The sequence below is a fragment of the Pelodiscus sinensis genome, unplaced genomic scaffold (genome assembly GCF_049634645.1).
Source record: "Pelodiscus sinensis isolate JC-2024 unplaced genomic scaffold, ASM4963464v1 ctg117, whole genome shotgun sequence".
Lineage (NCBI taxonomy): Eukaryota > Metazoa > Chordata > Testudines > Trionychidae > Pelodiscus > Pelodiscus sinensis.
The window spans coordinates 287,488-309,638 of NW_027465911.1; the positions used below are offsets into that span (position 1 = coordinate 287,488).

Below are 22,151 nucleotides of genomic sequence, written 5' to 3' on the forward strand. Positions count from 1 at the left end.
GTCAGGGACCTCGGCTTGGGCACGGGGGCCGGCTGCAGCCAGGGCTGGGGGAGGGGGTAAGGGTTGACACCTGCCCCCGGGGCACGGCTCCGGCCTGAGGCCTGACTCTGCCCCAGCTGGTGTCGGCGGAGGAGTACCGGCAGTTCCTGGACCGGGGCCTGGTGGCGGCCGAGAGCCGGGCGCAGAACAGCTACCACTGCAGCACGCCCGACTGCAGGGGCTGGTGTCTCCGCGAGGACGCGGCCACCACGTTCGCCTGCCCCGTCTGCGGGCGCCACAACTGCCTGCTCTGCCAGGTGAGACCCGGGGGGGACCCTCACCGGGACAGGCCCATGCAGCACAGCTCGCTGCTGGTGGTGCACATCAGCCCTGGCTTGGTGCACAGATTTATTCTGCACATGGATGGAAACAGCAGAGGGAGCAGCGGCCACGGGCGGAGCCACGCAGGTTAGCGCAGGGTCCGGCTGGCCAAGCCAGCGCCACCAGCCCCTGCAGCGCCCAGCTCAGGGCCCCGGGCTCCAGGCTCCCCTCCTGGGGCCTCTTCCTGCAGGCCTAGGGCTCCTCGGTCCCCCCCCCGGCTGCTGTGCTACCGTCTTCCACCACTGGGAGCATCCAAGGCCAGAGGGAAACAGGCATGTTCACACCCCCCCCCCCCCCCCCCCCAGCCACACACCCCGCCACTCGCACACAAGTCCTACTTCGGCCCAGGCAGGACGGCAGCGCGGGGGGGGGAGGGGGGGGGCTGAGGAGATGGAGGCAGGCGTGGAGGAGAGCCAAGGGCTGGGTGGAGCCAGTCCTTCCCTCCCCAGGCACGGCCTGCCCTGCGGGGGGGGGGGGGGGCTGAGCTCTGCCCGTCCTGTGCCCTGCGGGGGGGGGGGGGGGGGGCTGAGGAGATGGAGGCAGGCGTGGAGGAGAGCCAAGGGCTGGGCGGAGCCAGTCCTTCCCTCCCCAGGCATGTCCTGCCCTGCGGGGGGGGGCTGAGCTCTGCCCATCCTGTGCCCTGTGGGGGGGGGGGGGCTGAGCTCTGCCCGTCCTGTGCCCTGTGGGGGGGGGGGGCTGAGCTCTGCCCGTCCTGTGCCCTGTGGGGGGGGGGGGGGGTTGAGCCCTGCCCGCCCTGTGGGGGGGGGGGCTGAGCCCTGCCCGTCCTGTGCCCTGTGGGGGGGGGGGGCTGAGCCCTGCCCGTCCTGTGCCCTGTGGGGGGGGGGGCTGAGCCCTGTGGGGGGGGGAGGAGGCTGAGCCCTGCCCGTCCTGTGCCCGCCCCAGGCCAGCCACGAGGGGAAGAGCTGCCAGCAGCACCAGGCCGACCTGCAGCTCCAGGCTGAGAACGAGGCTGCGGCCCGGCAGACCCAGGACATGCTGCAGGTGGGCGCCCCGGCCAGCCCCCGGCCCCCCGCGGGGAGGGGGAGGGAGGCAGATCCAGGCCCTGGGGGGGGGGGGGGGACAGGTTCTGTGGCCTGGGCTTCGGGAAAGCCTCTGCCCCGCAGGCGCAATGGGGCTGAGCTGTTGCCAGCCTCGGTCCCAGCCCTGATCCCTGCCCCCCGGCCCCCCCAGCCTGCCCCACAGCCCAGCCTGCCAGTGCCCCTCACTCCCATTCTGCAGCCCCTGCCAGTCCAGCCCTGCTGGTGCGCCTGGGTCCTGTGATTCGCTCCCGCCCCGCAGCCCCGCCTTCCTAGCCCTGCCACCCCTCCTGTGCCCCACAGCCCCGCCTCCCTAGCCCCGCCAGTGCCCCCCACTCCCGCCCCACAGCCCCGCCTCCCTAGCCCCGCCAGTGCCCCCCACTTCCGCCCAACAGCCCCGCCTCCCTAGCCCCACCTGTCCCACCCCACAGCCCCGCCTCCGTAGCCCCGCCGCCCCTCCTGTGCCCCCCGCTCCCGCCCCACAGCCCCGCCTCCCTAGCCCCACCAGTGCCCCCCACTCCCGCCCCATAGCCACGCCTCCCTAGCCCCGCCGCCCCTCCTGTGCCCCCCGCTCCCGCCCCACAGCCCCGCCTCCCTAGCCCTGCCAGTGCCCCCCGCTCCTGCCCCACAGCCCCGCCTCCCTAGCCCCACCAGTGCCCCCCACTCCCGCCCCACAGCCCGGCATCCCTAGCCCCGCCAGTGCCCCCCACTCCCGCCCCACAGCCCCGCCTCCCTAGCCCTGCCAGTGCCCCCCACTCCCGCCCCATAGCCCCGCCTCCCTAGCCCCGCCGCCCCTCCTGTGCCCCCCAGTCCCGCCCTGCAGCCCCGCCTCCCTAGCCCCACCAGTGCCCCCCACTCCCGCCCCACAGCCCCGCCTCCCTAGCCCCGCCAGTGCCCCCCACTCCTGCCCCACAGCCCCGCCTCCCTAGCCCCGCCAGTGCCCCCCACTCCTACCCCGCAGCCCCTGCCAGCCCAGCTCTGGTCTCCATGCTAGGGGGCTGGCCGTGCCGAGTGCAGGGGGGGGCGCTGCGGCACTCCGGGGCACGGCCTGACAGAGCTGCCTCTCCCTGCAGAGGCTGGTGCAGGCGGGCGAGGCCATGCCCTGCCCCGTGTGCCGGGTCACGGTGCAGAAGGCAGCCGGCTGCGACTGGCTCCGCTGCCCCCTGTGCCAGACGGAGATCTGCTGGGTGACCAAGGGGCCGCGCTGGGGACCTGCGGTGAGCTGGCACCGGGCACGCAGCCCTGGCTCCAAAGCGCCTCCCGGGGGGGGGCCGGCCCCCACTGCCACCCCCTGCTGCCTCCAGCAGTTCCCAGGGGGCAGCTGGGCTCCCGGGGGGGGGGGGGGGGGGGGGGCCTTGAACAGCAGGCCCCTTCCCACACTTCCTCCCCAGCCCTGCCACCAGCCTGGCCCAGTGGCCTCTTCTTCCCCCCCCCCCCCCCCCCCGCCAACGCCAGGGATGTGCCTGAAGGCCCCTTCCAAGCAGCCCCTGCTGGGCCCATCTATCTGACCCTTGCCCCCCCCCCGGCCTGTCTGACCCCTGCCTCCCCCTGCCCCCCGGCCCATCTGACCGCTGCCTCCCCCTGCCCCCCAGGCCCGTCTGACCGCTGCCCCCTTTCCCCCCCAGGCCCGTCTGACCACTGCCTCCCCCTGCCCCCCAGGCCCGTCTGACCACTGCCTCCCCCTGCCCGTCAACCGCTGCCTCCCCCTGCCCCAGGCCCGTCTGACCGCTGCCTCCCCCTGCCCCCCAGGCCCGTCTGACCGCTGCCCCCTTTCCCCCCCAGGCCCGTCTGACCACTGCCTCCCCCTGCCCCCCAGGCCCGTCTGACCACTGCCTCCCCCTGCCCGTCAACCGCTGCCTCCCCCTGCCCCCCAGGCCCGTCTGACTGCTGCCCCTTTTCCCCCCCAGGCCCGTCTGACCGCTGCCCCCCAGGCCCGTCTGACCGCTGCCCCTTTTCCCCCCCAGGCCCGTCTGACCGCTGCCCCCCAGGCCCGTCTGACCGCTGCCCCCTTTCCCCCCCAGGCCCGTCTGACCACTGCCTCCCCCTGCCCCCCAGGCCTGTCTGACTGCTGCCCCTTTTCCCCCCCAGGCCCGTCTGACCGCTGCCCCCCAGGCCCGTCTGACCGCTGCCCCTTTTCCCCCCCAGGCCCGTCTGACCGCTGCCCCCCAGGCCCGTCTGACTGCTGCCCCTTTTCCCCCCCAGGCCCGTCTGACCGCTGCCCCCCAGGCCCGTCTGACTGCTGCCCCTTTTCCCCCCCAGGCCCGTCTGACCGCTGCCCCCCAGGCCCGTCTGACCGCTGCCCCTTTTCCCCCCCAGGCCCGTCTGACCGCTGCCCCCCAGGCCCGTCTGACCGCTGCCCCCTTTCCCCCCCAGGCCCGTCTGACCACTGCCTCCCCCTGCCCCCCAGGCCTGTCTGACTGCTGCCCCTTTTCCCCCCCAGGCCCGTCTGACCGCTGCCCCCCAGGCCCGTCTGACCGCTGCCCCTTTTCCCCCCCAGGCCCGTCTGACTGCTGCCCCCCAGGCCCGTCTGACTGCTGCCCCTTTCCCCCCCCAGGCCCGTCTGACCGCTGCCCCCCAGGCCCGTCTGACCGCTGCCCCCTTTCCCCCCCAGGCCCGTCTGACCGCTGCCTCCCCCTGCCCCAGGCCCGTCTGACCGCTGCCTCCCCTTGCCCCCAGGCCCGTCTGACCGCTGCCCCCCCCTGCCCCCCAGGCCCGTCTGACCGCTGCCCCCCCCTGCCCTCTAGGCCCGTCTGACCGCTGCCCCCTTTCCCCCCCAGGCCCGTCTGACCGCTGCCCCCCAGGCCCGTCTGACTGCTGCCCCTTTCCCCCCCCAGGCCCGTCTGACCGCTGCCCCCCAGGCCCGTCTGACCGCTGCCCCCTTTCCCCCCCAGGCCCGTCTGACCGCTGCCTCCCCCTGCCCCCAGGCCCGTCTGACTGCTGCCCCTTTCCCCCCCCAGGCCCGTCTGACCGCTGCCCCCCAGGCCCGTCTGACCGCTGCCCTTTCCCCCCCAGGCCCGTCTGACCGCTGCCTCCCCCTGCCCCCAGGCCCGTCTGACTGCTGCCCCTTTCCCCCCCAGGCCTGTCTGACTGCTGCCCCTTTTCCCCCCCAGGCCCGTCTGACCGCTGCCCCCCAGGCCCGTCTGACCGCTGCCCCTTTTCCCCCCCAGGCCCGTCTGACTGCTGCCCCCCAGGCCCGTCTGACCGCTGCCCCCTTTCCCCCCAGGGCCCAGGCGACACTAGCGGAGGCTGCCGCTGCAACGTGGATGGGCAGAGGTGTCACCCGCACTGCCAGAACTGCCACTGAGGGGCCTGCGCCGTGGGCACGCCTGGGTCTTCGCCCCCCCCCCCCCCCCGCCGACATCCTCCTCCCGCCAGCATTGCCCAAGGGCGCCCCCCCGGCCTGCTCTCACTGGGCCCACACCCTGGGCTGGGGCCATACTAGTTGGGGGGGTTGATCTGCCCAGCTGCCTGCAATGGACCCTGGGTGAGCCCACCCCAGGCTGTCCCCCACCCGGCCAGGAAGCGTTCACCGGCATGGGCCTGCGTGCGGGGGTGGGGGTTCTATCCCAAGAGGGGGGAGGGGGCTGCTCACAGACACCCCCCCACCCGTGGCCCCTCCCTGCTCCCAGCAGGGCCTTTGCGACGGCCTTGGCATCCCCGGCACGCAGAGGCCCAGGGCCTGCGCCCACACAGCACAGCACACGCCCCATGGAAGAGCCAAGGTTTATTTCCCCCGCGGGCGCTCGGACAGCGGCGCCAGCCCTTCCCCAGGCCTAGCGAGCGGCTGTCCGAGGAGAGGGATTAAATACGAGTAACGTGGCATGAGGAGTGGGCGGTGCCGTCCGTCTGTCCAGCCGCCTGCGCTTACTTGGGGGGCCGGTAGGCGACCTTCCTGCTCTTCAGTACCGACCACTTGTGGCGCTTCAGGTAATAGATGAGGGGCAGCAGGAGACCCAGGATCATCAGCGTCTGGGGAGGAAACAGGAGGCGGCAGGCCCTGCCCTGAGCCCCGCGTGCCGAGACCCCCAGGCCAGGCCCCCCCGCCCATCCCAAGCGCCCAGGCCAGGCCCCCCCGCCCATCCCAAGCGCCCTGGGGCCAGCAGGAGACACCCTGGCCAGGCCCCCCCGCCCCATCCCAAGCGCCCTGGGGCCAGCAGGAGACACCCTGGCCAGGCCCCCCCGCCCCATCCCAAGTGCCCTGGGGCCAGCAGGAGACGCCCAGGCCAGGCCCCACCCCCACCCCAAGCGCCCTGGGGCCAGCAGGAGACGCCCAGGCCAGGCTCCACTCCCACCCCAAGCGCCCTGGGGCCAGCAGGAGACGCCCAGGCCAGGCCAGGCCCCACCCCCACCCCAAGCGCCCTGGGGCCAGCAGGAGACGCCCAGGCCAGGCCAGGCCCCACCCCCACCCCAAGCGCCCTGGGGCCAGCAGGAGACGCCCAGGCCAGGCCAGGCCCCACCCCCACCCCAAGCGCCCTGGGGCCAGCAGGAGACACCCTGGCCAGGCCCCCCCGCCCCATCCCAAGCGCCCTGGGGCCAGCAGGAGACACCCTGGCCAGGCCCCCCCGCCCCATCCCAAGCGCCCTGGGGCCAGCAGGAGACACCCTGGCCAGGCCCCCCCGCCCCATCCCAAGTGCCCTGGGGCCAGCAGGAGACGCCCAGGCCAGGCCCCACCCCCACCCCAAGCGCCCTGGGGCCAGCAGGAGACGCCCAGGCCAGGCCCCACCCCCACCCCAAGCGCCCTGGGGCCAGCAGGAGACGCCCAGGCCAGGCCAGGCCCCACCCCCACCCCAAGCGCCCTGGGGCCAGCAGGAGACGCCCAGGCCAGGCCAGGCCCCACCCCCACCCCAAGCGCCCTGGGGCCAGCAGGAGACGCCCAGGCCAGGCCAGGCCCCACCCCCACCCCAAGCGCCCTGGGGCCAGCAGGAGACACCCTGGCCAGGCCCCCCCGCCCCATCCCAAGCGCCCTGGGGCCAGCAGGAGACGCCCAGGCCAGGCCCCCCCGCCCCATCCCAAGCGCCCTGGGGCCAGCAGGAGACGCCCAGGCCAGGCCCCCCCGCCCATCCCAAGCGCCCTGGGGCCAGCAGGAGACGCCCAGGCCAGGCCAGGCCCCACCCCCACCCCAAGCGCCCTGGGGCCAGCAGGAGACGCCCAGGCCAGGCCAGGCCCCATCCCAAGCGCCCTGGGGCCAGCAGGAGACACCCAGGCCAGGCCAGGCCCCACCCCCACCCCAAGAGTCCCAGGGGCAGCAGGAATCACCGAGACGCCCGGGCCAGGCCCCCCCGCCCCCAGCGCCCGGGCAGGCACCGACCTTCATGCCCATGCGTTTGCGGTCGTCGTGCTCCGGCTCCGCCGCCCACCGCAGGAACGTGCAGACGTCTTTGGCGATCTGGGACATGGTGGCCGGGGTCCCTGGCAGAGAGGAGAGTCAATGGGGCCCAGGGGCCCGGGGGGGGCCCGGGGGGGCCAGCCAGGCCCTAGCGCCTCTTACCGTCCTCGAACTCCAGGATCTCGTTGTAGATGGGGGGCGCCATGGCGATGGCCTGCCCGGTGAAGTAAGGGTTGTAGTGCAGCTCCTCCCTGACCTCCACCCCGGTGGGCGGGTCGCAGTAGCCGGTGAGGAGGGAGAACACGTAGTCCTCACCCCCGTGCCTGGAAGACAAGGCCGGGGAGAGAGAGCAGCCCGGGCTCAGCCTGTCCCAGCATGCACTGCTCCAGCCCTGGGCCCCCCACAGCAGCCGCAGGAAGCCTCACCTGGCGTTGACGATGTAGCTCAGGTCGGGGGGCAGTGCCCCATTGTTGGCCGCTCGCGCCGCCTCGGGGTTGGGGTAGGGATTGGGGAAGTAATCGGACAGCTTGCCCGGGCGCGTGAACATCTCGCCATTGTCGTCAGGGCCGTCGACCACCTCCACCTGCGCCAGACCGCACTGAGCTGGGGCCGCGGGCCTCTGGCCCCCCCGGTGCTCCCCCCGGCGCGCTGAGCCCCCCCCCGGCGCGCTGAGCCCCCCCCAGAGGGCCTCTGCCCCCCAGCGCACTGAGCCTCCCCCCGGTGCACTGAGCTGGGGCCGCGGGCCTCTGCCCCCCCCGGCATGCTGAGCCCCCCCAGGGCCTCTGCCCCCCCCAGCGCACTGAGCCCCCCCACGGGCCTCTGCCCCCCCCAAATGCGCTAAGCCCCCCCCCAGAGGGCCTCTGTCCCCCCGGTGCACTGAGCCTCCCCAGAGGGCCTCTGCCCCCCCCCCGGGGTGCTGAGCCCCTCCCAGTGCGCTGAGCCCCCCCAGAGGGCCTCTGCCCCCCCCGGCGCGCTGAGCCTCCCCATGGGCCTCTGCTCCCCCAAGTGCGCTGAGCCCCCCCAGAGAGCCTCTGGCCCCCCGGTGCGCTGAGCCCCCCTCACCCCCCCCCTGAGCGCACTGAGCCTCCCCGCAGGCCTCTTCCCCCTCCCCCCCCCAGCCCCTGTGGAGAGCACTGAGCCAGGACCCACAGTCCTCTGCCCCCCCAAGCGTGCCGAGCCCCCTCCCCTGAGCACTGAGCCAGGGCCCACAGGCCTCCGCCCCCCAAGGGTGCTTAGACCCTGTCAAGGGCACTGAGCAGAGACTCATGGGCCTCTGAACCCTGTGGAGGGCATCACGCCCCAGAGCCGGCACTCAGCCCCCCCCCCCCCCCCCGAGCACTGAGCTCTCCCTCTCCCACGTGCCCTCGCCACAGGTGAGGGGCCAACTCCCGCCCCCAGTGCCGCATGCCCAGGCCTGGGGGGCAGCGGCCAGCAGCCAGCGGGAGCCCCCAGCCACTCACCTCCATGGCCAAGGCCTTGGCCTCCTCCTCGGTGTGGGTGACGCCGATGAGGTTGCGGAAGGCCACGTACTCCATGCTGTGGCAGGCGGCGCACACCTGCTTGTAGACCTGGTAGCCGCGCCGGGCGCTGGGAGGAAGGAAAGGGCCCGGTGGGGCAGCGGAGTCACAGCAGGCCCCACGGGAGCCCAGAGCTGGGGGGCCCCGTTACCCGGGAGACCTGCGCTGGGGGGCTGGGGACGCAGTGAACCCGGCCGGACGCCCCATACCTGCTGTGGTCCAGGGAGGACAGCAGGCCGCTGTGGCTCCAGGCGTAGTTGGGAGGGTGAAGCAGCAGGTCCCCAGCGCTCACGGCCGTGTGCAGGGCCAGGGCCAGCCCCGCGCCGCCGGCGGCCAGCACGCCCAGCGCAGACAGCGCCACCTTCCTGCCGCGGGACAGACCCGACAGCGACGACAGGCTGGCCTGGAACAGACGAGCCCCATCAGCGGCCCACCTTTGGAACCTGCCTCTGCCCGGGAAAGGGGGGGCAAGCAGGCTGTGGGTGCACAGGCCGGGCCCCCCGACAGGCCGGAGACACTGGCCTGCGCCCACCTAGGGGGCCCCTGCTGCGTGAGGGGAGCTGGCTGGGTGCCCTGGAATGCTAGCGGGGGGTGAGCTCCCTGCTGGGTGGGTTCCCTTTAAGCCGGCCAGCACCAGGCCCGTGGAGTGAGACCTCCATGTGGGCCCCGGGCCCCCCAGCGCTCCTTCCCAGCACTGTGGAAAGCCCAGGCCCACTGATCTCCCCTGCAGCCGGTGGGCGAGCAGGGGGCACAGGCCAGTCACCAGCCCCATCCTAGAGGGCCTCCTCGGTGAGATGTGACCCCCCGCAGCACAGCACAGCTCTGCACCCCGGCAGGAGAAGGGGACGAGTGGGAGCAGTGACCGGCACGGGCCGGGCTCTACCCAACGGAGGCACCACGCCCCCAGTGCAGCTGCCTGGGTTCCCAAACGGGGGAGTGAAGAAATTCCAGGGGGGGCACGAGGCAATGCAACCTCATCCCCCCCCCCCCATCAAATTCTGCTGCCCTGTTCAGTTCCTTTTTTCCTTTTTTTTTTGCTTAACAAGTTTTGCTGCTATGGGGGCAGAGGGGGAGGGGAGATGAGGATTTTTCAAAAATCAAGAAGGGGGGCGTGATGCCAGAAAGTTTGGAACCGCTGGGCTAGACGGTCTGTAGCCAGAGGCCCCGGCTCGCCGCGCTGCGACTGGCGCTTTACGGGGTTCTCCGCTGCGCTGCCATCGGGATGGACTGGGAATTGAGGAGCGCCGGCCCTTTCGGACTCGCTGCCTGGAGCATGGCGGATTCCCCCACGTACATGCTGCATTTGAAACCGAGTCCCGGGCAAACAAGGATAACGAAGGAACCGCTGCTGGTGGCTAGTCAGGGTTCTAGAGCAGGCAGGCCTCAGCCTCTCGCCTGGGTGTGATTCACGGGGGAAGGCTGCCCTGAGCTAGCACGAGACGCCCAGAGGCTTAGGACCCTGGTGCTTTGCCAGCGACTCCATTCAAAAGCCTGGCTCTCCCTAAACTTCCCTGGTGGACATGCACAGCGCAACGCTGTTTTCTATCACTTACTGTGATGTAGGGGGGCACTTTGCTGGGCGCTAGGCTGGGGCTGTCCCCTACGGGCCCTGTCTGTGAGCACGGCCCAGGAGGGGGGCCAGACACTGGCCTGCCTGGTTCTGACTGAGGGGAGGGAAGGAGGTTGGAACAAAGTAAGGACATGGGGTAGGAGGAGGGAGTCTGGGGCTGGAAACATGATGGAGGCAGCCTGGGGGGAAGGGGCTTGGAGGGGCCTGGAGCATCCTAGCCCCCCTCCTATTCCACATCACATCTGTGCTGTATTCTGGAAAATCAATACACCCCTCCCTATTCTACTGGCTGGTGGAGGCTGTTCTGGCTGCTACGGGGTTCAGGATCGGGGAACTCCGACTACACAGTCACACTTAAATTAAAGTATTGGAGCTGCCTATCTCCTAGAACTGGAAGGGACCTTGCAAGGTCATTGAGTCCAGTCCCCTGCCTTCACAGCAGGACTAAGCACCATCCCTGACAAATTTTTGCCCCAAATCCCTAAATAGCCTCCGCAAGGATTGAACTCACAGCCCTGGGTTTAGCAGGCCAATGCTCAAACCACTGAGCTATCCCTCCCCCCGACTTACACCATCTTAATAGGTCACAGCTAGTTTGGGCCTTAGCAGAGATCGTCAATTTCAACTCGAATTTAAAATGTTTTAAAATAAGGGTCTTTAATTTCGATCACATGCTGGGTGGTCTTCAGTCCCTGCAGGGCAACGGGGCCCAGAGGCCAGTGCTGGGAGCATCATATGGACACAGGAGCCCGTTTCAACAAGCCCCACAGAGCTTGGGGTGGCAGCTTGTCACTGACAAGGCGAGGACACAGCCAGGCCGACACAACAGAGCAGAGCGCGGCCCCATCCAGTACCCACGGACCCTGCTGCAGCCACCAGCCCCCCCGAAAGCCCTGGGCTGAGCGCAGGGCCTGGAGCCAGGCACACCCGGCGGGTGCGGAGCTAAGCAGGGGCCCAGGCCCAGTCATGGCCGCTCCCCAGGCCGCTGCTTCACCGAGCTTGAGGGCAGGAAGGATCCTGATGCCCCAGGGGTCCCAGCAGCCCCCCGGCGGGCGCACCGGCCATTTCCCCAGGACAGCGGGGGTGGAGAACCCGCGGGCCTGGGTCCGACCCAGCGGGGCGCCCGCAGCCGGCTGCTCGGCTCCAGCCCCCGCCCCTCAGCGCCCAGCGGCGGCCCTGGGGAGCCCTGACGCGCCTCCCGCCCCAAGGCCGGACCCCCCCGCGGCCAAGGCCGGACCCCCCCGCCCCAAGGCCCGACCCCCCCGCGGCCAAGGCCGGAGCCCGGCGGGGCGGGGCGGGCGGGGCAGTTCGTGGGGCGCTGCCCAGTGTCCGATCCCAGCTTCGCGCAGCCCGAGGCTGAACGTGGCTGTCGCGGCGCCGCGGCGAGGAGTTCCGCGGGTTGTGCGATCGCGCCCGTCGCCTGAGCCCGGCCCATTGCGGGGGGCGAATCGGCCCCGGCCCCGCGGGCCCTCGGCAGCCGCTCCCCGGGGCCCAGCAGCAGGGCCCGGCGGGCCGGGGGGGGCGCTGACCCCCCCGCTCCCGGGAAAGGAGCCGGCCGGGGGGGGCGGGGGGGCCAGATCCACCCCGCGGACGCCGCGCCCCGGTGACCTTCAGGGCCGGGGGGGCGGGGCCGCGGCGCGGGGCCGAGGGGGGGCTCGCGGCGGGGGGGGCTCACCTGGGGGGGCCGCAGGCGGGGCCCGGGCGGCGGCGGCAGGAGGGGGCCGCCCCGGACCCGCAGCACCAGGCACCGCGCCGCCGACAGCGCCGCCATCTTGGAGAGCAGCCGGGTCCGCCTGACTCCCAGCGTGCACCGCGCGGCCCCGGCCTACGGCGGCCGAGAGGGGAAGGGGCGGAGCTCGCGCCCACCGGATATCCTCTGACGTCACCACAGCCGGGAGCGCCGCGGAAGATAATCCCGGGCTTGGGCCCGCCCCCAGCTCCTGAGCCAGCCCCAGGCCGGAAACGGGAGACCCCCCCCCCCGCCTCCCCGGGCTACTCCACCCCCGCCCCCCCCCCGCTACTCCCCCCGCCCCCCCGGGCTACTCCACCCCCGCCCCTCCGGGCTACTCCACCCCCGCCCCCCCCCCGCTACTCCCCCCCGCCCCCCCGGGCTACTCCACCCCCGCCCCCCCCGCGACGCCCCCCCCCCCCCGCTACTCCCTTCCTCCCCAGCCTGTGGCCCCCCCTCCAGTGTGAACTGGCTGCCCCGCCCCCCTCCCCCCCCCGTTCCCAGGCAGGCGCCTGCAGCCCCCCCGCCCCAGCCCCGCACCACCCCACGCGGCTGAAGGTTTTAACTTTATTTCAAGGAGCCTTCGCACCGACCCGCCAGGCTGCCCCGGGGCCGCGCCCCCCCCCCCAGCATCAGGCCGTCCAGCTGCCCCGGCCATGGGAACACCCGGCTCCTGCCCTGCCCGGCAGCTGCCACCCTCAGGCCCAGGCCCCAGCGTGCAAGGGCCACGCCCAGCTCAGAGCAGGCAGCCCAGGCCCCAGGGCCCAGGCGCCACTTTTCCAGCCACTGAGCACAAGGCCAGGGAACGGACCCCTGCTGCAGCACCCAGGACAGCACAGGGCTCCCTCTCCAGAATAAAGGCCCCAGACTCCAGTGAGGCTCCAGGGCCAGTCCCGGATCCTGGGATCCAGTGGCCAGGTGGGGGTCCAGTCAGCAGCCCCTCTGCTCCCAGGAGCTGCGGGGCCTGGCTACTTCCAGAAGAGAACGTTCCAGAGCAGCAGCCAGCAGGGGTAGACGAAGAGGGCGATGAAGGGGAAGACGATGGAGCCGTAGAGGTAGTGGTCCAGCAGGCCCTCGGCCACCGCCTGCAGGAAGAGCTGCCAGCACTCCAGCGCTGAGACCGGGTACTCGATCAGCTCCTGGTACAGGGCAATGCTGAGCAGGAGGGTGACAGCTGGTGTGACCAGGACCAAGAGCACTGCATAGAGATACCTGGGAGACAGACACAAGCAGGGGTCAAAGCAGCCAGCAGGCTAGGCAACTCCCAGTGCTGCTGCTAGCTCCCTCCAGCACCCCCTGCTGGCAGAGCCTGGGACTAGAGCAGCCAGGACCCCCCCCCCCACACACACACAGCTCCCAGGACTCCCGCCCTACTCCCCCAGCAGGGGGTGTTATGAGAGGCTGGAGGGGACAGGAGCTCCCTCCAGCACCCCCTGCTGGCAGAGCCTGGGACTAGAGCAGCCAGGACCCCCCCCCCCCACACACACAGAGCTCCCAGGACTCCGGCCCTACTCCCCCAGCAGGGGGTGTTATGAGAGGCTGGAGGGGACAGGAGCTCCCTCCAGCACCCCCTGCTGGCAGAGCCTGGAACTAGAGCAGCCAGGACCCCCCCCCCCACACACAGCTCCCAGGACTCCGGCCCTACTCCCCCAGCAGGGGGTGTTATGAGAGGCTGGAGGGGACAGGAGCTCCCTACAGCACCACCTGCTGGGAGAGGCTGGGACTAGAGCAGCCAGGACCCCCCCCCCCCCACACACACACAGCTCCCAGGACTCCCGCCCTACTCCCCCAGCAGGGGGTGTTATGAGAGGCTGGAGGGGACAGGAGCTCCCTCCAGCACCCCCTGCTGGCAGAGCCTGGAACTAGAGCAGCCAGGACCCCCCCCCCCCCCACACACAGCTCCCAGGACTCCGGCCCTACTCCCCCAGCAGGGGGTGTTATGAGAGGCTGGAGGGGACAGGAGCTCCCTACAGCACCCCCTGCTGGGAGAGGCTGGGACTAGAGCAGCCAGGACCCCCCCCCCCCACACACAGCTCCCAGGACTCCCGCCCTACTCCCCCAGCAGGGGGTGTTATGAGAGGCTGGAGGGGACAGGAGCTCCCTCCAGCACCCCCTGCTGGGAGAGGCTGGTTGCAGAGACATGACAAAGGGCAGCAGGAACGTGACATCCCCTAGTGCAGTGTTTCTCACCCAGTGGTACAGGTACGCTATGGGGTACTCGAGAAGTCTGGGGGGGGGGGGGTCACCACCACTGAAATTTGGAGAAAACTGAGGTTTTGTTTTAAGCCTCACGGCGCTTTATTATTTTTGTCCTTTTTACACCCAAAATGGCATCGCCCGCCCAGCTACGATGAAGCTGTTTAAACAAATGTGTTGCAAAGGTAGAAAAAAGTCGTGTGTGTCTGAAAACTAGATACTGGGGGGTACTTATTTTTAAGGGGTACTTCATTAACCAAGGTTGAGAAACACTGCTCTAAGGAGCCCTGCGGGCATGGTCCCTGGTAGGGGAAGGGATTGCCAGTCTGCCCTGAACTGGCTGTGAAAGCCTCCCAGAGATCCTGCCTGTGCCCAAGCCAGGACCCATCCCGGGGCAGAGCGACACCCCGCTTGGATGGGACTGGCCACAGAGCCCCTGCCACTCATGGCCAGGCCCGGATCAGGTGGCCATGGTGCCTCACGGGGAGGTGGGCAGGTGTCACTTACTTGGGGCCTTTCGGCTGGACGATGGCTGCAACAGGCACCATGGTGACAGCCAGCAGGAAGCCCAGGGAGAAGTTAATGAGAGCGATGCAGCCCAGCTGCATGGCCAAGTACAGCAGGGACAGCAGCTTAAGGGTCATCCAGCCACGTTCACTCCCACAGCCGGTCAGCACCCTGCAGAGCAGAGACATGGCTATCAGCCCTCCAGCTGCCTGCTAGCCCCATGGCAAGGACTTAGACACAGGAGAAAAACAATGGGACCAACTTCTACAGCACCCTGTGACCTTCTCCATTCTTCCTTCCTACACAACGATATTTGGTTCTGTACAAAGTCATGAGGCGTCATGTGAAAATTCATAATATGCTGATCATTAGTGTCCTCGTAAAACGTGTGGCAACACTATGTAAAGTTAATAGAATCATGGGCATGGAAGGGAGCGCAAGAGGTCATGAGTCCAGCCCTTTGCACTCAAGGCAGGACTAAGTATCCCTGACAACTGTCTGTCCAACCTGCTCTAAACACCCCACTGATAGAAAAACCACAACCTCCCTGAGCAATTTATCCCAGTGTTTGAATACCCTAACAGGTAGGAATTTTTTCCTAATGTCCAAACTAAACCCCTCTACCTGCCATTTAAGCCCACTGCTGCTTGTCCTGTCATCAGAGGTCTGACCCAGTATGGCCGTTCTTATGTTCTAGAAAGCTTTTTTTCCCCTCTCTCTTCCTTGGAACAGCCGCCTTTGTTCTTGAAAACTGTCATGTCCCCTCTCAGTCTTCTCTTCTCCAGACTAAACAAGCCCAGTTCTTTCAGCCTTCCCTCATAGCTCACGTTCTCTAGACCTTTCATCGTTTTTGTTGCTCTTCTTTGGACCTTCTCCAAATTCTCCACATCTGTCCTGAAACGTGTCACTCAGAGGTTATGTCTACACTACAGGGGTTTTGCACAAAAAGTCATTTTTGCCCTAAACCCCACAGAGCGTCCCCACCTCAAGTGCGATTTTGCGCAAGAAAATGAACAGTAGAACAGCAGAACAGAGGGCTTTTTGCGGTGTAGGGTTACCTCTTTCTATGAGGAATAACTCCTTTTTGTGCAAGAATTCTTGCTCAACAGGGGTTTCTTGCGCAAAAAAGAGTATCAGAGAAAGCACAGGGACTTTGATGGCTGTTCTGTGAATGGCCATCAGAGCTTTCTTGCGCAAGAGTGTCCGTGCAGTGTGGACGCTTTCTTACGCAAAAGCACATCACTTTTGCATGCGCTTTTAAGTTGTGGGCACGCTCTTGCGCAAGAAGTTTTTGCGGAAGATCTCTTCTGTAAAAAGCTTCTTGCACAAAATCCCTGCAGTGTAGACAAAGCCAGAGAGCACTGCAGCTGAGGGCTGGGCAGAGCAGAGCAGAATGACTTCTCCTGTCTTGCTCACAGCACTCCTGTTAATCCAACCCAGAATCATGTTTGCTTTATTGCAACAGCAGCACACTGTTGACTCATACAGGCGGCCCGACTTGTGATGCGATTAGTTCCAGGGGAAGCATCACAAGTTGAACCCTCATTTACGATAGGTGTCGTGCGCCGTCATAAATGCGGGACCGAGGACGTAAGTCGGGGGTTTTTGGCCCCTTTCACACTTACAAAAATGGTTGTAAGAGCGGGGGGTTGGAACTCGGGCGGTCACAAGCGGGGGTTTCCTGTATTTTGTTTGTGATCCACTATGACCGTCGGCTTGCTTTCTGCGGTACTCCTTCCTAGACAGCCACTTGTAAGAAGTCCATTATAAAAGTCCTTGGTATGACATTGCTGAAACACACTCGATTTAAAAGAGCACAACCCAGTTCCTCCAAGACAGGCCAAGTGTTGCCTCAAGACATCAACTGGGCTCTGGCCTGGCTGAGCACCACGCTGTGTCAGGGAAAAGGTGCAGCAGGAAACGTACACTGGGGCAGACACAGCTGAAAGCTCCTGCCCTGCAGACTCTGCCACCTGAACGCCAGCTGCAGATGGTTTTCAAAGAGAACTGCCATAAAGGGAGCAAACTCCCAGGCCCTCTCTCCTCCCAGCAGCAGCAGGTGGAAGCCAAGGCAGCAGGTGTGGACTTCGCCAGCCAGACGGCCAGCCCATGTGCCGAAGAATCCTCCGGCTCAGTCAGCCTCTTAGTTCTTTGTGACCGCTTGTGGTTTTCACCCTTCCTTCCTCGTAATGACCTGACCCCTTCCTGCAGCGAATTCCTGTGTGTTACTGTTTTCTCTAACCCAGCGCGTCTGGCCCGGTGTTCGGGAATGCCATTTGCGAGAACAAGGCTTGTGCGCAGCATATTCCATTAATGCCACGCCGGCCTTTCTGTGGGCTCGTGTTGTCCTGCAGGAAAGGGCTGGGCAATGCAAGACCCACGTATGCAGGGGAAGTCGGGGACTGGGAATTGCTGGGGTCGCTCTGTTAGACAATTCACGAGGGATTGTTACATGCTGGAGCCACGTGCAGGCAGACCAGGAGTGGGGTTCTCCGGTGTCAAAGGTGCCCCAGGCTGGGGAACTGAGGGACACAGCTTCTTCAGCCGTCCAGATTGTACCGTGGGGATTGTCAGAGCGCCTCCTGCTGGGAGAGGCAGGGGCTGGAATTGACAGGGGCTAACCCCAGCCAGAGCCCTGCCCGCCCCCCACAACACCTCCTGCTGGGAGAGGCAGGGGCCAGAGGTTCCTCTATGCCAGCCCCCTGTCTGGCCCCCCACAGCGCCCCCTGCTGGGAGAGAGGGCTCCAGAGTCATCGAGCCGGTGTTCCGGCTGCCCACTGACTTACTGGGCTCTGGCCCCCAGGGGATAGATCTAGTCCTGCCGCCCGGGTGGCACGTACCTGTGTGTGTTGTGCGGCAGCGCCAGGCCGGCCACGTAGATGGCAATGACCGTCAGCACCACGGCCTCTGCCTCGGAGACGGGGAAGTGCTGGGTGGCCACGTGCTGGCTCAGCACGGGCAGGAAGTAGAGGGTGAGGCCCGTGGCGTGGCAGATCAGCAGGGGCGGCATGAGGACGAGCAGGCTGGGCCGCGATGCCTGTGGGAACGGGGAGGGGCAGGGGGTGCTAAGCGGGGCCGCTGAAGCAGGGCCAGCGCCCAGCCCAACAAGCCTCACCCAGGGGGAATCCCAGCTGTTGGGGGCGGGGGACCCCAAATCTGCCTCCCTCCCACTGACCAGGCCAGCACCGTGGGAGGTCCCGGGCCCAGGTGCACCGGGCGTGGCATGTTCTGGCACAGGCGGAGCCACGGGAACCTGCCGGGGCCCCAGAGCGTGGCCGGGTGGGAAGGAGGCAGCAGCCGCTCTCAGGCCTGGGGAGCTGTGAGCTGGCGCCAGCAGGGCCTGGGGCCCCTCACCTCTGTGGCGGCGGGGGCAGCGCCCGGGTCTCCATCGCAGAGCTGCTCCTCGGGGCCTGCGGCGCATTTACCCAGCTTCATCCACAGGTCGAGGGCGTGGGGCAGTCAAGGACACCAACAGGAGACGCCCACGTCGCTGGCCACACGGCACCCCCTTCCCTACGGGACCCTTGCGCTGGCCTGGCCACGGACAGACCCCCCGAGCGAGCGAGCCCCTCTCGGGCCCCCCCACGGACCCCCCTGGCCACGGACAGACCCCCCCGAGCGAGCGAGCCCCTCTCGGGCCCCCCCACGGACCCCCCTGGCCACGGCCAGACCCCCCGAGCGAGCGAGCCCCTCTCGGGCCCCCCCACGGACCCCCCTGGCCACGGACAGACCCCCCGAGCGAGCGAGCCCCTCTCGGGCCCCTGCACTGACCCCCCTGGCCACGGACAGACCCCCCGAGCGAGCGAGCCCCTCTCGGGCCCCCCCACGGACCCCCCTGGCCACGGACAGACCCCCCCGAGCGAGCGAGCCCCTCTCGGGCCCCTGCACTGACCCCCCTGGCCACGGACAGACCCCCCGAGCGAGCGAGCCCCTCTCGGGCCCCCCCACGGACCCCCCTGGCCACGGACAGACCCCCCGAGCGAGCGAGCCCCTCTCGGGCCCCTGCACTGACCCCCCTGGCCACGGACAGACCCCCCGAGCGAGCGAGCCCCTCTCGGGCCCCCGCACTGACCCCCCTGGCCACGGACAGACCCCCCGAGCGAGCGAGCCCCTCTCGGGCCCCTGCACTGACCCCCCTGGCCACGGACAGACCCCCCGAGCGAGCGAGCCCCTCTCGGGCCCCTGCACTGACCCCCCTGGCCACGGACAGACCCCCCCGAGCGAGCGAGCCCCTCTCGGGCCCCCCCACGGACCCCCCTGGCCACGGACAGACCCCCCCGAGCGAGCGAGCCCCTCTCGGGCCCCCCCACGGACCCCCCTGGCCACGGACAGACCCCCCGAGCGAGCGAGCCCCTCTCGGGCCCCTGCACTGACCCCCCTGGCCACGGACAGACCCCCCGAGCGAGCGAGCCCCTCTCGGGCCCCCGCACTGACCCCCCTGGCCACGGACAGACCCCCCGAGCGAGCGAGCCCCTCTCGGGCCCCTGCACTGACCCCCCTGGCCACGGACAGACCCCCCGAGCAAGCGAGCGAGTCCCTCTCGGGCCCCTGCACTGACCCCCCTGGCCACGGACAGACCCCCCGAGCAAGCGAGCGAGCCCCTCTCGGGCCCCTGCACTGACCCCCCTGGCCACGGACAGACCCCCCGAGCGAGCGAGCCCCTCTCGGGCCCCCGCACTGACCCCCCTGGCCACGGACAGACCCCCCCGAGCAAGCGAGCGAGCCCCTCTCGGGCCCCTGCACTGACCCCCCTGGCCACGGACAGACCCCCCGAGCGAGCGAGCCCCTCTCGGGCCCCTGCACTGACCCCCCTGGCCACGGACAGACCCCCCCGAGCGAGCGAGCCCCTCTCGGGCCCCTGCACTGACCCCCCTGGCCACGGACAGACCCCCCGAGCGAGCGAGCCCCTCTCGGGCCCCCGCACTGACCCCCCTGGCCACGGACAGACCCCCCCGAGCAAGCGAGCGAGCCCCTCTCGGGCCCCTGCACTGACCCCCCTGGCCACGGACAGACCCCCCGAGCGAGCGAGCCCCTCTCGGGCCCCTGCACTGACCCCCCTGGCCACGGACAGACCCCCCGAGCGAGTGAGCCCCTCTCGGGCCCCTGCACTGACCCCCCTGGCCACGGACAGACCCCCCGAGCGAGCGAGCCCCTCTCGGGCCCCCGCACTGACCCCCCTGGCCACGGACAGACCCCCCCGAGCAAGCGAGCGAGCCCCTCTCGGGCCCCTGCACTGACCCCCCTGGCCACGGACAGACCCCCCCGAGCGAGCGAGCCCCTCTCGGGCCCCTGCACTGACCCCCCTGGCCACGGACAGACCCCCCGAGCGAGCGAGCCCCTCTCGGGCCCCCCCACGGACCCCCCTGGCCACGGACAGACCCCCCGAGCGAGCGAGCCCCTCTCGGGCCCCTGCACTGACCCCCCTGGCCACGGACAGACCCCCCCGAGCGAGCGAGCCCCTCTCGGGCCCCCCCACGGACCCCCCTGGCCACGGACAGACCCCCCCGAGCGAGCGAGTCCCTCTCGGGACCCTGCACTGACCCCCCTGGCCACGGACAGACCCCCCGAGCGAGCGAGCCCCTCTCGGGCCCCTGCACTGACCCCCCTGGCCACGGACAGACCCCCCTGAGCGAGCGAGCGAGCCCCTCTCGGGCCCCTGCACTGACCCCCCTGGCCACGGACAGACCCCCCGAGCGAGCGAGCCCCTCTCGGGCCCCCCCACGGACCCCCCTGGCCACGGACAGACCCCCCCGAGCGAGCGAGTCCCTCTCGGGCCCCCCCACGAACCCCCCTGGCCACGGACAGACCCCCCCGAGCGAGCGAGTCCCTCTCGGGACCCTGCACTGACCCCCCTGGCCACGGACAGACCCCCCGAGCGAGCGAGCCCCTCTCGGGCCCCTGCACTGACCCCCCTGGCCACGGACAGACCCCCCGAGCGAGCGAGCCCCTCTCGGGCCCCTGCACTGACCCCCCTGGCCACGGACAGACCCCCCCGAGCGAGCGAGCGAGCCCCTCTCGGGCCCCTGCACTGACCCCCCTGGCCACGGACAGACCCCCCGAGCGAGCGAGCCCCTCTCGGGCCCCTGCACTGACCCCCCTGGCCACGGACAGACCCCCCCGAGCGAGCGAGCCCCTCTCGGGCCCCTGCACTGACCCCCCTGGCCACGGACAGACCCCCGAGCGAGCGAGCCCCTCTCGGGCCCCCGCACTGACCCCCCTGGCCACGGACAGACCCCCCGAGCGAGCGAGCCCCTCTCGGGCCCCTGCACTGACCCCCCTGGCCACGGACAGACCCCCCCCGAGCGAGCGAGCCCCTCTCGGGCCCCCCCACGGACCCCCCTGGCCACGGACAGACCCCCCCGAGCGAGCGAGTCCCTCTCGGGCCCCCCCACGGACCCCCCTGGCCACGGACAGACCCCCCGAGCGAGCGAGCCCCTCTCGGGCCCCCCCACGGACCCCCCTGGCCACGGACAGACCCCCCCGAGCGAGCGAGTCCTTCACAGGCCCCCACACGGACCCCCCTGGCCACAGACAGACCCCCCCGAGCGAGCGAGCCCTTCACAGGCCCCCACACGGACCCCCCGGCCAAGGACAACCCCCCCCGAGAGAGCGAGCCCTTCACAGGCCCCCACACAGACCCCCCTGGCCATGGACAGACCCCCCCGAGCGAGCGAGCCCTTCACAGGCCCCCACACGGACCCCCCCTGGCCACGGACAGAACCCCTGAGCGAACGAGCCCCTCTCGGGCCCCTGCACTGACCCCCCTGGCCACGGAGAGACCCCCCGAGCGAGCGAGCCCTTCACAGGCCCCCACACGGACCCCCCTGGCCATGGACAGACCCCCCCGAGCGAGCGAGCCCTTCACAGGCCCCCACACGGACCCCCCTGGCCATGGACAGACCCCCCCGAGCGAGCGAGCCCTTCACAGGCCCCCACACGGACCCCCCTGGCCATGGACAGACCCCCCCGAGCGAGCGAGCCCTTCACAGGCCCCCACACGGACCCCCCTGGCCATGGACAGACCCCCCCGAGCGAGCGAGCCTTTCACAGGCCCCCACACGGACCCCCCTGGCCACGGACAGAACCCCTGAGTGAACGAGCCCCTCTCGGGCCCCTGCATGGACCCACCTGGCCACGGACAGACCCCCCGAGCGAGCGAGCCCTTCACAGACCCCCACACGGACCCCCCTGGCCATGGACAGACCCCCCGAGTGAGCGAGCCCTTCACAGTCCCCCACACGGACCCCCCTGGCCACGGACAGACCCCCCCGAGCAAGCGAGCCCTTCACAGGCCCCCACATGGACCCCCCTGGCCACGGACAGACCCCCCGAGCAAGCGAGCCCTTCACAGACCCCCACACGGACCCCCCTGGCCACTGACAGACCCCCCGAGCAAGTGAGCCCTTCACAGGCCCCCACACGGACCCCCCTGGCCACGGACAGACCCCCCGAGCAAGCGAGCCCTTCACAGGCCCCCACACGGACCCCCCTGGCCACGGACAGACCCCCCCGAGCGAGCGAGCCTTTCACAGGCCCCCACACGGACCCCCCTGGCCACGGACAGACCCCCCCGAGCGAGCGAGCCCTTCACAGACCCCCACACGGACCCCCCCGGCCACGGACAGACCCCCCGAGCGAGCGAGCCCCTCTCGGGCCCCTGCACTGACCCCCCTGAGCAAGCCAGCCCCTCATGAGGACCCAGGCTGGGCAGAGGGCAGTGGTGGCGTTGCACAGCGGGGAGGGGTCCCCTCCTGCCAGCCTGGTTAGCGCACCGCTACCCCAGTGGGGCAGGGTGGCGCAGTCCAGGGCCCTGCCGGGAAACACCGCCCCCCCCAGCGGGCCCGGATATCTTGAGGACGAGGACGAGGATGAGGAAGCCGAAGGCCGGCATGTAGACGCCGATGGAGAC

At 69.8% G+C, this 22,151-nt stretch overlaps 3 protein-coding genes across 7 annotated transcripts in view; 1 reads left to right on the forward strand and 2 right to left on the reverse strand.

The window, feature by feature from the left end:
- SHARPIN (SHANK associated RH domain interactor) overlaps positions 1-5,225 on the forward strand; it is a 24,476-nt gene extending 19,251 nt beyond the window's left edge. Inside the window, exons 11-14 of one of the 4 annotated variants that reach the window (XM_075916598.1) lie at positions 117-296; positions 1,264-1,362; positions 2,471-2,614; positions 4,621-4,817. In XM_075916598.1, coding sequence (XP_075772713.1) covers positions 117-296; positions 1,264-1,362; positions 2,471-2,614; positions 4,621-4,701 — 504 coding nt within the window. In that variant the 3' untranslated portion in view covers positions 4,702-4,817. Of the gene's footprint in view, positions 1-116; positions 297-1,263; positions 1,363-2,470; positions 2,615-4,620 lie in introns of all 4 variants that reach the window. The other 3 variants (XM_075916601.1, XM_075916599.1, XM_075916600.1) reach the window with 3 other exon arrangements.
- On the reverse strand, positions 5,107-11,787 carry LOC142824833 (cytochrome c1, heme protein, mitochondrial-like). The gene is made up of 7 exons (XM_075916602.1): positions 11,486-11,787; positions 8,450-8,643; positions 8,184-8,310; positions 7,149-7,306; positions 6,886-7,046; positions 6,706-6,806; positions 5,107-5,366 (listed from the first exon to the last, which is right to left on the reverse strand). Exons 1-7 carry the CDS (start codon positions 11,579-11,581, stop codon positions 5,262-5,264), a joined length of 942 nt encoding a protein of 313 aa, XP_075772717.1. The 5' UTR covers positions 11,582-11,787; the 3' UTR covers positions 5,107-5,261.
- A 305-nt stretch (positions 11,788-12,092) lies between these two features.
- LOC102452543 (GPI-anchor transamidase component GPAA1-like) lies at positions 12,093-22,145 on the reverse strand. Of its 2 annotated transcripts, XM_075916596.1 has the most exons (5): positions 22,092-22,145; positions 17,597-17,692; positions 17,083-17,279; positions 14,243-14,413; positions 12,093-12,751 (listed from the first exon to the last, which is right to left on the reverse strand). In XM_075916596.1, exons 1-5 carry the CDS (start codon positions 22,131-22,133, stop codon positions 12,508-12,510), a joined length of 750 nt encoding a protein of 249 aa, XP_075772711.1. In that variant the 5' UTR covers positions 22,134-22,145; the 3' UTR covers positions 12,093-12,507. The 2 variants fall into 2 exon arrangements, with proteins under 2 accessions (XP_075772711.1, XP_075772712.1); XM_075916597.1 differs by lacking the exons at positions 12,093-12,751; positions 14,243-14,413 and adding an exon at positions 14,432-16,824.
- Between the last annotated feature and the right edge of the window lie 6 nt (positions 22,146-22,151).

Excerpts from the sequence above, each read along its gene's own strand:
- LOC102452543 (XM_075916596.1), bottom strand. The coding sequence starts at position 22,133 with ATGCCGGCCTTCGGCTTCCTCATCCTCGTCCTCGTCCTCAAG. Across the intron at positions 17,693-22,091 it reads TCCTCGTCCTCGTCCTCAAG|GCCCTCGACCTGTGGATGAA; the intron begins ATATCCGGGCCC and ends TGACTGCCCCAC. Across the intron at positions 12,752-14,242 it reads GTCCAGCCGAAAGGCCCCAA|GTATCTCTATGCAGTGCTCT; the intron begins GTAAGTGACACC and ends TCTGTCTCCCAG.
- LOC142824833 (XM_075916602.1), bottom strand. The coding sequence starts at position 11,581 with ATGGCGGCGCTGTCGGCGGCGCGGTGCCTGGTGCTGCGGGTCCGGGGC. Across the intron at positions 8,311-8,449 it reads TCCTCCCTGGACCACAGCAG|CGCCCGGCGCGGCTACCAGG; the intron begins GTATGGGGCGTC and ends CCTTCCTCCCAG. Across the intron at positions 7,047-7,148 it reads AGCTACATCGTCAACGCCAG|GCACGGGGGTGAGGACTACG; the intron begins GTGAGGCTTCCT and ends CTTGTCTTCCAG.